Source organism: Myxine glutinosa, chromosome 10, assembly GCF_964187855.1.
Source record: "Myxine glutinosa chromosome 10, kmMyxGlut1.1, whole genome shotgun sequence".
Taxonomy (NCBI): domain Eukaryota; kingdom Metazoa; phylum Chordata; class Myxini; order Myxiniformes; family Myxinidae; genus Myxine; species Myxine glutinosa.
Genome location: NC_136270.1, coordinates 13,763,256 through 13,779,026, shown reverse-complemented (window position 1 = coordinate 13,779,026; position 15,771 = coordinate 13,763,256). Strand labels below are relative to the sequence as shown.

Sequence of the window (15,771 nt, the reverse complement as noted above, 5' to 3'; positions counted from 1 at the left end):
ATTCTCTGCTCGTCCGTTCTCACCAGGACAGATGGTAAGCATCGCGCTGCATCCGGTCACTCCAACCTCGTTGCTCGTCGTGACGGAATAAATGCCGCCATCGGATGTCGCGGCCACAGGAACGGACAGCCAGTGCCTTCCACCTTCGCTGCCGAGCAAGCACGACCCACTCGATTCGACAGCCATCTTGTCTTTCTTCCAATGTACTGCGAGCCATGGGATGAAGTTGAACAAGATTTTATCAAAAAAGGTGATGGCCACACTATCACCAATGAGGTACAGTATATTCACCTATAATGACGTATTGCCCTATTAAAAACATGGATTGTCAATGTTGCTTCGAAGGTATTACCATACGAGTCATATTGGTGGATAATGAGGTATTACCATATGAAAAACATGGGTGCCGTCCCAGAAATGGCCTGAAATTCAAAGGTGAGTACCATCTGGTGCAGGGTTGCCCGAGATGATGCAGACAAAGGTGGCGGGTGATCCAGGATTCACCACGATGTCCTCCAATGGTTGTTGGAACACAGGTGGTGTGAGCATGTCATCCTCCCCCGATGTGCTGGATTCGTCAGATTCCTCTACGCAACACAGGGGTACAAGTACTGTGTTCAGCTGTTTGTAAACACTCATCAGATGGTTTCTGGGCACAGAATTTGTTAGTTCACTCCTTCGGAACAATGATGGGTGAAGGATTCAAACTACCCAACCACTTCTCAGAATCAATCACTTAAAGCAGAATGAGAAGGGTAGTGAGGGGGAGGACAGTTGCAGTGGTCCAGAACTGCCCTCACCCTCTTTCCTCCTCCTCACCTCCTCTTTTCAGAAAAATTATACTTTAATTTCAATGTTTCTCGCCGAACAATATTATAGCCACAAGAAGAAGAACCTCCTTTCGAGGCCATTTTTCCCCGCAGAGCAGGCGTTGGCCTTTTTCGGGCACCGTGGTCCCCTTTTTGAAGGAATGTTTTATGGCCAGATGCCCTTCCTGCCGCCAACCCTGTTGGTCGCCTCTTGCGACGCACAGGGAACTACCAGTGAACTGGTACTCAATTCGCCGACCTCGGAAGGATGACAGGCTGAGTCAACCCACCTGGCGTTAATTCAGCGATCGACCGGGATTACGAACCCAGGATCCTAGGATCCCAAGCCGGCACCCTAACCGCTAAGCCAACACCAGGTTCAATATTATTATAGCCAGAGACATAAAATAATCACTTTATAATTTGATGATGGCCATATGTTTAAAATAAATCAATTATGGACCCTTCTGCTTATTTGCATTTTCAACATCCTTGATCAGCCACATGCTTGCCATATTCTCACGCAGATAAGACAGCCAGCTTCACACCTCTGAACGGATGGCATACCTGAGATGCAACACCTGCATGCAAAGTATCAATATGACCATTTAAAGTCAGATCCTGTTCCACGGAGAATCAACACGGACGAGACAACTCAAAGGCAAGCATGCGACCCCATAACTACCCTGTCAACATATGTGTGCACACACATGACATGATCGATATAGAACGAGTTTGGTTTCACAGGTGTGAAATGTCGAGGTAGTGATCACTTATTTGAATTTCTATATTTGGTACTGCTCATTGTACAATGATTATGCACATCGAGTTAACGTATGCATGGTGATTAAAACTTGATCGCCAACAATCTCAAGTGATTATTGTAACTGGCAGTTTGAAAGGAAATCGATGACAATTCCAATTAATCATTGACGGTAAACACGCCCATTATAAAAGGCTTAGAAAACCTGCAAACAAATATATATTTGCATTGAGTGCGGGATCTCACCAGATTATCAGAGAACAATGGTCATTGGAATTCAGGGGTACTGTATATGTGTTGGTAGGTATATGCATGTATGGGTGGGTATGTGTGGTGTGGATAAATTTGGTTTTCGGTGTAAATTGGTGCATGGGTGGACGGACGTGCTAGGGGTTCCTCAGTGATCTTCAGTTGTAAGAATTACCTTTACCTAACGGTATAACTAAAATTTAAAAATGCAGCAGCAACTTTAGGGACAGGACTCTTCTTCTTCTTCCTCCATATCCAGCTAAGGACTGCAGGTAGCATCATTGGCTGAGGGTGCGGTTGTGCCACTGATGCAGTGCCCCTATTACCAATCCACTGGTACTCATTTCGCCGAGTCGGAAGGATGACAGGCTGAATCAACCCACCTGGTGTTGATTAATTCAACCTGTCCAGGATTTCGAACTCAGGACCAGGATCCCAAGCCAGCCACCCTAACCGTTAAACCAACACCAGGCTTATGGAAAGGACTCATTGCTCAGTTTCAAAATGCTCTATGTCCCAGCGTAAGATGTTAACAGAGTTCTATGACAAAGTAATGACAATTTGTTGTCAGAGAGTGAACAAATCAATCAGGATGAATTCTTCTTCTTTTTCTTAAATCAGCTCTTGTGCCCAACTCAGATGACATTGATCGTTAGAGTCCAGTGCTCCAAATGAACGGTTGAATTAAACAGACCTAGGCATCTTCAAATCAATCATGGAGGTCATCATGAAGTGTAAGACGACAGATAACACCAATCATGACCATCGATCAGGCAAATTATGAAAAAAAAAAACACTCACCAAGAGGAAACAACACTCCTGAGACAAACTGTTAGATGGAGAAAACATGAAACCTCCATGATGTGAAAAAAACATTGAAGAAGTCAGAGGGATGTCAGACAATCAATGAAACAACAGTTATTCAATCCGTGAATACCAGCATGGATTACCACAATGGAGCAGAATCACAAAAGCCTTTCATAAGTGGGTGGTCAACAGATGATCTGGTACATCTAGCAGGTATCCTCCATCCTCACACCAATAAGGAAACAGTGTTTGTGGAGCAATTCGTCCAGGAATAGAAACGTCTGACGAGAGGGCTGAGTGATGTGTTGGAATGCCAATTACATGCGTGACACCAAAGAACACAAAATGTAAAATACGAGTAATTATGAGATGTGCATGCTGTGTGAGGAATGGTGGAGAATCCCATCTCCATTAACAAACAAGAAAGAGCAATCAGAGATTGCAAACCCTCGCCAGGATGTATTTTCAGTGGTTTTTTAGGCTTTTGTGTTACAACAAATATGGCGGCCGAACCACGTGACCGATGACGTCATCATAATTTTTTTCCTCCACTAATTTATTCCTAGATTATGCTCAAGAAATTTCATCTTCATAGGATGAAGTTTTGTACTTGTAGAAAATTTTGACGTCATAATGGAGGCAACTATGACATCATCATTAACATATTTTATTCCCCATGGAGAGTTCTTTACAATGAGCCATGTCTCAATTTTTTTTATTCAGCGCTTTCAGAGATATAGAGCTGGAAATGTTTTCGGTTTTTCCAAGATGGCGGCCGAACCACGTGACCGATGACGTCATTATATATTTTTTCTCCACCAATTTACGCCTACATAACGCTCAAGAAATTTCATCTTCATAGGATGAAGTTTTGTACTTGTAGAATTATGACGTCATAATGGAGGCAACTATGACATCATCATTAACATATTGTATTCCCCATGGAGAGTTCTGTACAATGAGCCATGTCTCAATTTTTCGATGCAGCACTTTCAGAGATATAGAGGTGCAAATGCTTTCGGTTATCCAAGATGGCGGCCGGACCACGTGACCTATGACGTCATAATTATCATTTAAAAATTCTCGAGGTGGAGTTGCACCTATGGTGAGAATTTCCTGTCAATCGGACCAACGGTTGCAGAGAAAATCATATTTATTCTGTGCGGACAGACAGACAAACAGACAGACAAACAGACAATTGAAAAATCACTCAAAGAGCAACACTTGAAAAAACAGAACAAAGTAGATGGCATACAGTAGAGCATCATTTTGACCTCAAAAAGCATCAGTGGTTGAATTCAGTGACCTGATATGAAAATCGTTTTCAAATTTCAAGTCAATCAGATCAAAATTGAGGATTTTAGAGATTTGAAAAAAGTGGTTGACCTTTGGCCTATGTTGACCCTTTTGTCTATGTTGATCTCAAAAATAGTTGGTGGTTGAATTCAGTTAGCTTATATGTAAATCCTATTCAGATTTCAAGTCAATCGGATTAAAATTGAGGATTTTAGAAATTTGAAAAAAGGTGGTTGACCTTTCGCCTATGTTGACCTTTTGACCTTTTGACGTCAAAAATATATAGGATTTTGTCACACCACGAACTCTACCATTTGGTGAAGTTTCGTGAAGATCGGTTTAAAATTGTGACCTGTAGGCAAGTATAAGTGAGCGGACAAACAAACACACAAACACACACACACAAACAAACACACACACACACACACACACACAAACCGGAGTGATCAACATACTTGCAAATTTTGTATTTTTTTTTTACAAAGTAACAAACAGACTCAAATGCAATACCCCCTCCTCATGCGAGGGTAATTAGAGTTCATAAAAAAATTCTCCTTTCTGTGCATGCATGATTGGGACAAGATTCGGTACAATTTGCCAAATTCAGAGCCAATGGTAAAATTCATAGCTGCTAAACAGCAGGTTCATGTTCAGATTCATGTTCCGATACGTGTTTCACATTCTTCAACTATAAAATTCAATTGGAATAAAGTAGTTCCTCAATCATAGACTGATGTCTGTAGACAGACAGACAAAGCGACCCAATGGCTTAACCCCGCTTTTTGTCTCGCACGCCCAGGGTAAAAATGTTAACACATGTTGAAGTAAGGGCATGGCTGTGAATAAAGCACGGGGAGGTCCTATTAAATAATAACCGCCTGGACAACAAGGTTTCTCATGTATTGTTAAAAAGATAGACCTGTATGGTGCTCTGAACCGATCACGAGTCATGATGCTGGATTCCCAGGTTCAACTGTTGTCCTTGTGACTCGGGTAAAAGTACATCAATTCTTATACAAGGATACAACCACCACTCCTGTATTCCTGTCCAATGTGTGTACTCCATGTGTTATGTGGAAATCTTCATCATTTGTGAAGCAAATTTTAAACTCTGCTTCTATTCTGGATGGACCCAAGCCAGCAAGGTTAGAAATGCAGTAATGGCAACTCATGTAGGACAAGCGTTACGCCTAGGTCCCCCGTCGGTGAAGTGATGCGAGTTGACAAAGTAGAAGAAGCAAGGCGGCCATCTTGGATTTTGACGTGGTGACCCAATTTTCAATAGCGTTCTCCCTTATGCATAGATACAACCACACACCAGATTAGAAGTTAGTAGTTCGTTTATTTTTCAAGATATTTCGCTCACAAGGTTCAGACATATATATATTGGCGGCCATCTTGGATTTTGATGTGGCGACCCAATTTTCAATAGCATTCTTCCTTATGCCTAGATACACGCACACACCAGATTAGAAGTTGGTACTCCGCTGATTTTTCAAGATATTCCGCTCACAAGGTTCAGACATACATGGCGGCAGCCATCTTGGAGTTTGACGTGACGACCCAATTTTCAATAGGGTTCTTCCTTCTGCCTAGATACACCCACACACCAGATTAGAAGTTGGTACTTCGCTTATTTTTCAAGATATTCCGCTCACAAGGTTCAGACATACATGGCGTCAGACATACATGGTGGCGGCCATCTTGGATTTTGACGTGGGTTGCACGCACACACCAAATTCGAATGCGGTCCTTCGCTTACGCACGCATGCACGTACGCACGCACACACGCACGCACGCACGCCCGCACGCTCCCACGGACGGACAGATGGACGGACGGACACATGGACAAAGGGGAAAGCCATAGTCCCCCTTTCGCTCCGCGGTGGGATGGGGGACAAAAAGACCACCACCACTCCAGCACAGCTAGATCCATATTGCATGATATAAACAGAGCAATGAAGGCAAATCCAGAAAGTCACTCAGAAAATAAAAACAAATACCTCAACAAATATACCAGTACTTCCACATACCCACTCGTCCCAGCCATCTGTACTATTCAATAACATCCATCTACAACTACCTATCCAATTAATCACTTCACTTTCCTTTGCACCATTGCTTTAAACATCAATCCACTCATAACACCGATGCCTGAAAGCAGATCAATGAAAGACAACAAATGTAATGTCCTGGTCACTAAAAGCACTCAAAGCAAATCCTTACCTTCCCCTAATTCATCCTCCTTTTCATTTCGAGACACATCACTTCCTGTTGCCAGCACCGTTGTCTTACGCCGCTTTCTCTCCTTGCACCGTTGCTTTACAGAGGACCTCTTGTAGGACTCTTTTGAGGCCTCAAAGGCCTCGGGGCCTTCTATGCCATCTGGTTTCAGCATAATCTTATGGTCTTCTGCAGCTTCACTGCTCTTACCTGACTTTCTCTGCACTTCCAGGTCACTGATAGTTTTTTTAGTAGTATCTCCATCATCCTTTTTTGTGACTGATTTTTGTGCTAATTCACGGTGTTTTGTGATATCAACAGAACATTTCTTCAATTGGGGCTGTTCTACATCTATTCCCTGGTCTCCGGTTTCCTGGTCCAACGCTCGCAGACTATTCATTTCAGTCGACTCGACTTCCATCTTTGCGAAACAATCTTGTGGAGCAGAAGAGTTGTCTACGTCCATTGCCTCCAAATCTGTTTCAATTGAAACTTTGGCTGATGCTTCAGATTTATTTGCCATTGCGCTTGAAGTTCTGAAAGCAGGATCCATCATACATTTCTTTCTAACCGGTTGGTACAAATCATTTGGCTCAATGCTTTTGCTTATATGAGGGGCATCAACTTCACTCGATACCTGTACATCAGGATGATGAGTTGCCCATTGCTGGCTTTCTTCTTCTTTATGCGCTTGTAACTTTGATGTGTCTGATTCATCTTCCACTGCAGGTTCTTCACATATGAGCTTAGGTGTTTCGACCAAACTCCGCTTGATGTCTGTTTGGTTTGTGCTTTTTTGTGCTGTTTTCAAGGGACCCACATTGCTTTCCATGATATTACGTTTGCCTCTTGGCAAAGCTTTTACTTCCAAAGATTTGTTTTTCCTCCTTGCTGTAGATTCCATCTTCTTTTCATCATGTTTGCGCTGCATCTCCTTCGATGTTACCTCCATGCCAGACTCCACCAGGGTGGAACTGGGTTCCTCAGAAGGAGGCCTGCATGGCAAAGCTACACCATCAGTTGGCTTTTGTTCAGCAGGGATGTTTGGAGAGAGACAATACTGAGAGTCAGACTTTGTTGTCGGCGTGAAGGACCTGGTCGGATGTGCCATTTCCGGGAGATTGTCTGAGCAGCGATCTGTAACATTGTCATCATTTTCCGTAACTGCCTGATTGTTGGAAAGTGTTTTGGACATTTTTATAGGGCTCTTAGATCGCAAATCTCTTTTTTCATTTGGTTGAACCTCCGGTGCCAAAGTGTCCTTTTGATTGGGTTCATCAGAAGCTTTTTGGTGAGTTTCTTGAACATCAAAATCAAACTTTTCAATTTTTTCCTCCAAAGAAGCTGATTTTACTTTGCCCCTGAATGAAGCAAGACGATCTTGTTTTCTTGTTCCACTCGCTTGTGCTTGTTCATCTTCCTGCTTAATCTTGAGGGCAGAGAGCTTGTCAAGGGAATTGCTGCGATTCCGTATAGTAAGAGTAGGTGGAGATTTCTTTGGTTTCTGACAACTTTCCTTCTGCTCCCGAGTGGTCTGTTGAATCTTGCGTTCAAACATTTTGCATCTTTCCTTAAAAGTCGAAGAGAGTGTAGATCGTTGCCATTCAGGAATTTTCAGCTTCTCCTGTAATGGAGAATGACCCAAATTGTCCAGTTTAGAAGCTCCCAGTGGTTCCTCATCTTCTTCCTTCTCTGCAGAGAGCAGCCCTTTGACAGGAGACCTGGGTGGTTTGTGCACCACTCGTTGCGCTTTCACAGAGGCTTTTGGCCGCACGGCAGCAACAATAATGCTGGGATTCTCAGGGGAAGCAGCAGCAGATTCATCGCTCACGCCGCTGCCAACTTGAACTGGAGAAATCAAGGAGTCTGGTCTGAAAAACACAGAGGGCAAATTAAACATGGCTACATCATTAACCAAGAGTGGATGTGATTACCAGGCAGTGTGAAGATATGACAAATGACACTATTGGCTAAATGTATGGTGTCGGGTGGAAAACGCTGTGTCACGGAGAAGTGAAGTGTGGTGCCGTCCTTCAGAAGCGTAGTTGAACTGCTTCTGCAAGCAAGTGGAATTAACATATCCAAGGATAGTTTTTCAAAAGTTAACTTTTGGTCGAGTATAACAGCCATATTAACCCTGTCAACAGATCAAACGGCCAAACGGAAATTTGTTTTGGGCACGGTTTTTGTATCAAATAAAATATAATCAGTGGAAGTTTTCATTATTTTTCAATGACAAATGCTGTTTCTTCTCAAATGTAGGGCTCTAATGGAGTACTTGCATGTGACAAAAGCAAAGTGCAATCCATGTATAAGGGTAGTTCAAGATTGATGTGGACTTTTAAATCTTATAAAATAAATAAAAAAAGGGGGGGTTGATTAAACTTCACTTATTTCTCAAAATGTTCCCCTGACGCACAATCAAAATGACCCTATCGATGGGGTTGCACGTTCACAGCAAATGCTCTGAAATAATGGGGACCAGCGCACAGCCATTTCAGGACGTGCTTGACATCTTCATTGTTTGTATTCTTATAATGGTCCAAGAAGTTGTTGTTTTTTAATCCAAAGGGGCCAACCCTGGACTGTATAAGCAGCAGTTATAGAACTTTACGACTCATCTCCGCTATTGTAATAGTTTTGCCAGGTGAGGATGAGCAGTACCATGCAGCAAAGTCATGCTCTCATACATAGTTGGCCATCGTCTTCATATTGTTTGTCTCTTTTCGCTGTGTAACAAATCATCACTGAACTGTAGTTCTTTGCGTTGATGGCTTTGCCATGTTGAAGAAATTCCACGCATTGAACCGTTAGTGCCCCGAAACACGATTGCTATAAGCTTTATGGTCGACGGCTGAACATACAACGTTTTCTTAAGAGAGGACGAAGAATATTTCCGCTTTACTCTGGTTCAATTTGGTTTGAATTGATGGATCTAGGCCTCATAACATTTCACAGTGTTTGTCAATAGATCAATTCCCTTTTCCTGGTAGCTTTCTAGGAGCTCAACTGAAATGGCAACATGAGTTTCCTTTTTATTTTATACAATGGTCTAGGCTCAAGGAGAAGCTAAATGGCAAAGGGCAGCAAGTTTACAGTCTTCGAAGATTTACGGAAGGGATGGAGATACACAAGGAGGAAAGCAGGAATAACACAAAAACATGAAGTACGATTAAAGCAGAAATTCTTCAGTTCCCACCTTACTTATACGGCTGGCCTGAATGAATTCCAAGTGGGAATGAATGACCATTTTCGCACAAGTATTCAACACGTACATCCAATGAATCTTCATGTAATCCAACTCAAAAAACGATCTGTTCAAAACATTTGCCTGAGTGTTGGCAAACGTTGGTTGCACGTGAGAATATTCAAGATGACTCCCCAATTCATGGCCTAACTTGAACTCACTGAAAAATTTAAATGCCCAACTACGCCAAAGACATATGCACCTGCAAATTGTGCAGACAGTCTCCTGTGAAATCAACCTGGTTTGATGTTCCTTTTCACATGAAACTTAATGATATACAACTCCTGTTTCCAAGGATTTTAGCCGCCATCTTTGTTTTGCCAAGAAACCTTTGACCATTGTTGATGCCATTTCAAGTACAACCTCCTTTGGGTAGACAATCAGACAATCTGATTGCACAAAATTACAACACTGAACTACTATTTTTTGCACGTTTGTAGCAATAAAAAGTCCATGTGAACCTTGAACGTTCCTCATGCAGATGATGCAATACAAGGTGGCAAAGGTTTTGACCATCTACCCCTGCCGCTCCCCCTGTCAAACGTCGACATACCCCGCAGTGGATCCTTCCCTACCTTACCAAACTCGGTGGTGTAATGCTTAGAGTGTCTGCGCTGAGTCTGAGAGGATCGGTGGTTTGAACCCCGGCCGAGTCATCTTACTATAATTCACCAAATGTCCATCCGTCCGTCCGTCTGTCCGTCTGTCCGTTCCCAGGTACCGCAAAAACGGCTGCCCGATCACAACGAAATTTTGGGTGGGTAATCCTGGGACCCCCTGGAGTAAAATAGGCTATATTGTTTTTCCAATTTCAGCTTTGGTCTCCAGCATTTTCAGGTTTGGACTCCCGCCTAACGTGATTGACCCGGGTACCGCAAAAACGGCGTCATATGAAAAATCGTCCTTGCTTGACATTCAGCATGTAAAAAGGATAGAGCGCAGACAATCAACAATAGGTTGGCAATCATAACGCAAGTTATGATGAGCTGAGCCTGAAGGCCTCCATTTGTGTTCAAGTTCTTCCTAAGGGATCTCATACATCACAGTTTGAACACGTCTCACTTTGAGTGTCATTACTAAATTTGAATGAAACATCTATTTTGTGGCTGCGTCCCACCCAAGATGCCGCGTAGTTGTGACACGTTTAGACATTTTCACGACAAAGAACAACACGGTGGACAGACACAAACATAGTTCCAAGTTGGCAAGCTTATGCCGTCTGAGCGCTCTTCCACAGCACCGAATTTTACACAAGATGCTTCACATTCTTATTATACTTCCCTCCCCTGCCCTCTCATCCCGAAGAAAAGGAAGCGAGTTGTCAGAGAAAATGATCAGCGGAATGGGTGGGATTAAAGAGCGCTTACAGTAAAAGCTTCCCGTGAGCTCGGATCTTGAGAATGCCGCAGAATGCACTTCGCGAAGGCGGTGTGCGTAAAGTACGCTTGGAATGTGACGCGAGCCCGTGCTGTGCGTGATGTGGAAATGCGGATCCTACGCCGTGCCGTTATCCATGCTGATTTGGGGTGCGTTGCGGTTGCCGCTGCCCTTCCGCGCTGCCTTCTCCAATCCGACCGGCTCACGTCCCTCGGTCGATTTTGACATCGTGTTCATCTCGACTGCATGATATAATGGCACAGGCAAACGCACCAGTGAGCACAAACACATTCAGGTACACATCTGTCGCCATTATGCCATAATAGCCATGAAGGAATTATCATAGCTCAAAAACAATAGGTCAGGAGGCCATTGGTGTTGCCCTTGAATGGTTAGTCCTAATACCTGACGATGCAGAGGCTTTCTCATGGGTTCGAGTGGTGCGTTTAGGCGAGGCGTCTTGATTGGAATCCCGTGGGCCTGGACCTGTGAGCCAAAACAAGGGGTTATAAGACCTGGACCTGGGAGCCACAACAAGGGGATATGACGCCTGGGCCTGTGAGCCAAAACAAGGGGATATATGAGGCCTGGGCCTGTTACCAAAAACAAGGGGATATGAGGCCAAGGCCTGGGAGTGAAAACAAGGGGTTATAAGCTCTGTACCTGTGAGCCAAAACAAGGGGTTATAAGCTCTGTACCGGTGAGCCAAAACAAGGGGATATGAGGCCTGGGAGTGAAAACAAGAGGTTATCAGACCTGGGTCTGTGAGCCAAAACAAGGGGATATGAAGCCTGGGCCTGTTACACAAAACAAGGGGATATGAGGCCTGGGCCTGTTACCCAAAACAAGGGGATATGAGGCCTGGGCCTGGGAGTGAAAACAAGGGGTTATAAGACCTGGACCTGGGAGCCAAAACAAGGGTATATGAGGCCTGGGCCTGTTACACAAAACAAGGGGATATGAGGCCTGGGCCTGTTACCCAAAACAAGGGGATATGAGGCCTGGGCCTGTAACCCAATACAAGGGGATATGAGGCTTGGGCCTGTGAGCCAAAACAAGGGGATATGAGGCCTGGGCCTGTGAGCCAAAACAAGGGGATATGGTGCCTGGGCCTGTTCCCCAAAACAAGGGGATTTGAGGCCTGGGTTTGTGAGCCAAAACAAGGGGATATGATGCCTGGGCCTGTGAGCCAAAACAAGGGGATATGAGGCCTGGGCCTGTTACCCAAAACAAGGGGATATGAGGCCTGGGTTTGTGAGCCAAAACAAGGGGAGATGAGGCCTGGGCCTGTGAGCCAAAACAAGGGGATATGAGGCCTGGGCCTGTTCCCCAAAACAAGGGGATATGATGCCTGGGCCTGTGAGCCAAAACAAGGGGATATGAGGCCTGGGTTTGTGAGCCAAAACAAGGGGATATATGAGGCCCTGGGCCTGTTACCCAAAACTAGGGGATATGAGGCCTGGGCCTGGGATTGAAAACAAGGGGTTATAAGACCTGGACCTGGGAGCCACAACAAGGGGATATGACGCCTGGGCCTGTGAGCCAAAACAAGGGGATATATGAGGCCTGGGCCTGTTACCAAAAACAAGGGGATATGAGGCCAAGGCCTGGGAGTGAAAACAAGGGGTTATAAGACCTGGACCTGTGAGCCAAAACAAGGGGATATGGGGCCTGGGCCTGTTACCCAAAACAAGGGGTTATAAGACCTGGGTTTGTGAGCCAAAACAAGGGGATATGATGCCTGGGCCTGTGAGCCAAAACAAGGGGATATATGAGGCCTGGGCCTGTTACCCAAAACAAGCGGATATGAGGCCTGGGCCTGGGAGTGAAAACAAGGGGTTATAAGACCTGGACCTGGGAGCCAAAACAAGGGTATATGAGGCCTGGGAGTGAAAACAAGGGGTTATAAGACCTGGACCTGGGAGCCAAAACAAGGGGATATGACGCCTGGGCCTGTGAGCCAAAACAAGGGGATATATGAGGCCTGGGCCTGTTACCCAAAACAAGCGGATATGAGGCCTGGGCCTGGGAGTGAAAACAAGGGGTTATAAGACCTGGACCTGGGAGCCAAAACAAGGGGATATGAGGCCTGGGAGTGAAAACAAGGGGATATGAGGCCTGGGCCTGTGAGCCAAAACAAGGGAATATGAGGCCTGGGTGTGGGAGTGAAAACAAGGGGTTATAAGACCTGGGCCTGTGAGCCAAAACAAGGGGATATGGGGCCTGGGCCTGTTACCCAAAACAAGGGGTTATAAGACTTGGGTTTGTGAGCCAAAACAAGGGGATATGACGCCTGGGCCTGTGAGCCAAAACAAGGGGATATATGAGGCCTGGGCCTGTTACCCAAAACAAGGGGATATGAGGCCTGGGCCTGGGAGTGAGAACAAGGGGTTATAAGACCTGGACCTGGGAGCCAAAACAAGGGGATATGAGGCCTGGGAGTGAAAACAAGGGGTTATAAGACCTGGACCTGGGAGCCAAAACAAGGGAATATGAGGTCTGGGAGTGAAAACAAGGGGATATGAAGCCTGGGCCTGTGAGCCAAAACAAGGGGATCTGATGAAAGTACAAAGTAAAGGTATGAAAATGGAGATTGCATTACTGAAGTTGAAAAAAGTGAATGAATTATATAAACCATAATGGTAAAGCATCAAGGACATATTGCATCACACAAATTTGATTTTTATGAACACGGCAAAGCAGTTCATCCACATTCGGTAATCAAGTCGAAATACTGGAAAGCTTCATCTTGGACAACGCACGGATCTCATTTTGTTTTCCACATACGTAAACTGTGGTTCTTTAATGCCACCATTATGGTAAATGACTCCACTCACTTGCAAGCCTTATTATCCTGCAATGGTATATCTGTTTGCTGTTGTAATTTGAGCGTACAGGAACTAAACATGTTGCTTTGTAAAATTTGGTGTTATCTTGGTGTCAGGTACTGTTGGATTTGTCGTCAAGTATATTTGAGGGACCACCTTCACCTGAATACTAATACGCACATGGTGGATCAGATCATGAACCATGCTCAATGGTGGAGTGAAAGCATTTGTGCAGTATCGAAATGCACACGCTTGCAGGTTAGCGCAGAGGTAGCACACTCACCTTTGAGCTGTGTAGTCTAGGTTGGATTCTAGACCTGACTATAAACTGTCACCCTGGTGTTTCACAAGCAGGGCATTACGTCAACGACTATGTGCCACCCTTTGAATGGGATGATAAACAGTGTGCCATCTGGGAGCATTTGCTAGTGGGCGTTAAGAATCCCACCGCTGTCTTTCACAACAGTTAGCTCATTGTGTGCCAGTTTCACATGGTAGGCCCCTCTCCACCATGGTGTGCTTTCTGGCAGGAAGTTCTACCATATGGTGAAGAATGGAACCATGGAGGAAACTCATAATATCCTTCTGCATTCCAGTCGGTAACTCGCAAAGAGAAATGGAGATAAGCCGTCCAATTATTTGTACGGTCGTTTTTGCCATGGGAACATTTTGTGGGAAAGGCACAACATCACCACCATTTTACTCCAACCCAAGATCCTAAGATCTTAAGCCAGCCACCTTAACAGTTAAGCCAACATCAGACTTGGCGCATGTTGTGCCACGGCCTATAACTATTGCCTGACAGTATTTTTCATTCATGATAGTTAACTTTTTCATGATAGATAACAAGCTGTTTAGACGTTAACATTAAATAAAAACGAAGGATAAACCAAGAGTTTTCTCTGTAGAGTGTAATAAGAACATAAACTTAATCTAAATTCACTATGTGGTTGTTTTCCTGGGTAGAAATCTACCAGATGGTGGAGCTCTTGGGGATAACTTTACCATATGGCACTTTTTATGGCTGTGAGATTTCTGCCATGGCATGTCCTGGCCTAATTCCAAACCTCTGCCCTAATACTGGGACACCCTAAACTAGAGCAACCCTTTGATGAAGTGTTGACCTATCCAGAGTATATTATCAACCAGGGCAACATTCACAAATTGTTGTGGACACCCTTCTACTTCTTCGATGAATTTGACACCCACAAGACAAGGCCGTCGCACGAAGGTGGTCCTTTAAGCAAACGCATCAATAAAGAAATATAATTGTTGAAGGGGGGATAAAATAGATATATCAATATTGAATAAAATATTATGAATCAAAGTGGACATTTTTATAGCACGCACATACAAAATAAAGAATTAATGTTACGAGTTGTGCGGTGGTTGGGGTGCAGAGAGGGGTAGATATAATATAGTGTGAGAGGATTTATTAATTTTTTATTTTAAATGTTGATACGGATATAAGGTTTAATCTATAAAACTTCCTTCACATGTTTTCTGGATAGGATCATAATATTGTTGCATTTGTGGAAAGACCCCAGGGTGTCATACTCAACACATAAGGGATCCCTAGTGTAGATATTTCCATACTAATTCTGTTTAGTGAGGTTACCCTTCCCCTCATATCAGTGGACAAGGATATGCGTTGTGTGTATAGCAGGTTCGACCCCCCCTATGTAATTCTCCCCTTTCTAAAATCCCTCTCTTTTATCAACCCATCCCTTCTAATTCCTCTCCCCATCCCTCTTAAACCTCTCCTTCCCAGCACTTTCCTGCAGCGCAACCATGCACACGTAGCAACATGCACACATTACATTACACACACATTCAAAGCCAGCTCAGCGGCGCAATTGTTACCCTGCAAGGCCATTCCAGCACCATACATGCGTAATCCACACAGCACCAACGCTGCCATTGAGGGAAGCAGAGAAACAGACAAGGAATGGGATGTGCTGCCGAGAGAAACAGCTACATGGCCAGAACCATGGCAGCTGGGCAAAGGTTGCTAGATCGAACCTCTGAGCAGCTATGGGCTATGCACGCCAATGAGAAAGCGGCATGTGCGGGTCATGGGATGCTGTTCCCAGAAGCCACACCTCACCCAGGAGCCATAAAAGATGATGAATTCCAGGCATCGCAGCTCCTTGCATCTGAGGAACTGACCGA

General features: G+C 44.4%; 1 protein-coding gene across 1 annotated transcript in view; it reads right to left on the bottom strand.

Annotated features, from left to right (window-relative positions):
- The window catches only part of LOC137416499 (striated muscle-specific serine/threonine-protein kinase), a 248,988-nt gene that overhangs the window by 223,813 nt on the left and 9,404 nt on the right, over positions 1–15,771 (bottom strand). The window contains exons 2-6 of the mRNA XM_078785165.1: positions 11,177–11,257; positions 10,893–11,013; positions 6,151–8,018; positions 444–587; positions 24–206 (exon numbers count right to left, since the gene is read on the bottom strand). Coding sequence (XP_078641291.1) covers positions 24–206; positions 444–587; positions 6,151–8,018; positions 10,893–11,013; positions 11,177–11,257 — 2,397 coding nt within the window. The remainder of the gene's footprint in view (positions 1–23; positions 207–443; positions 588–6,150; positions 8,019–10,892; positions 11,014–11,176; positions 11,258–15,771) is intronic.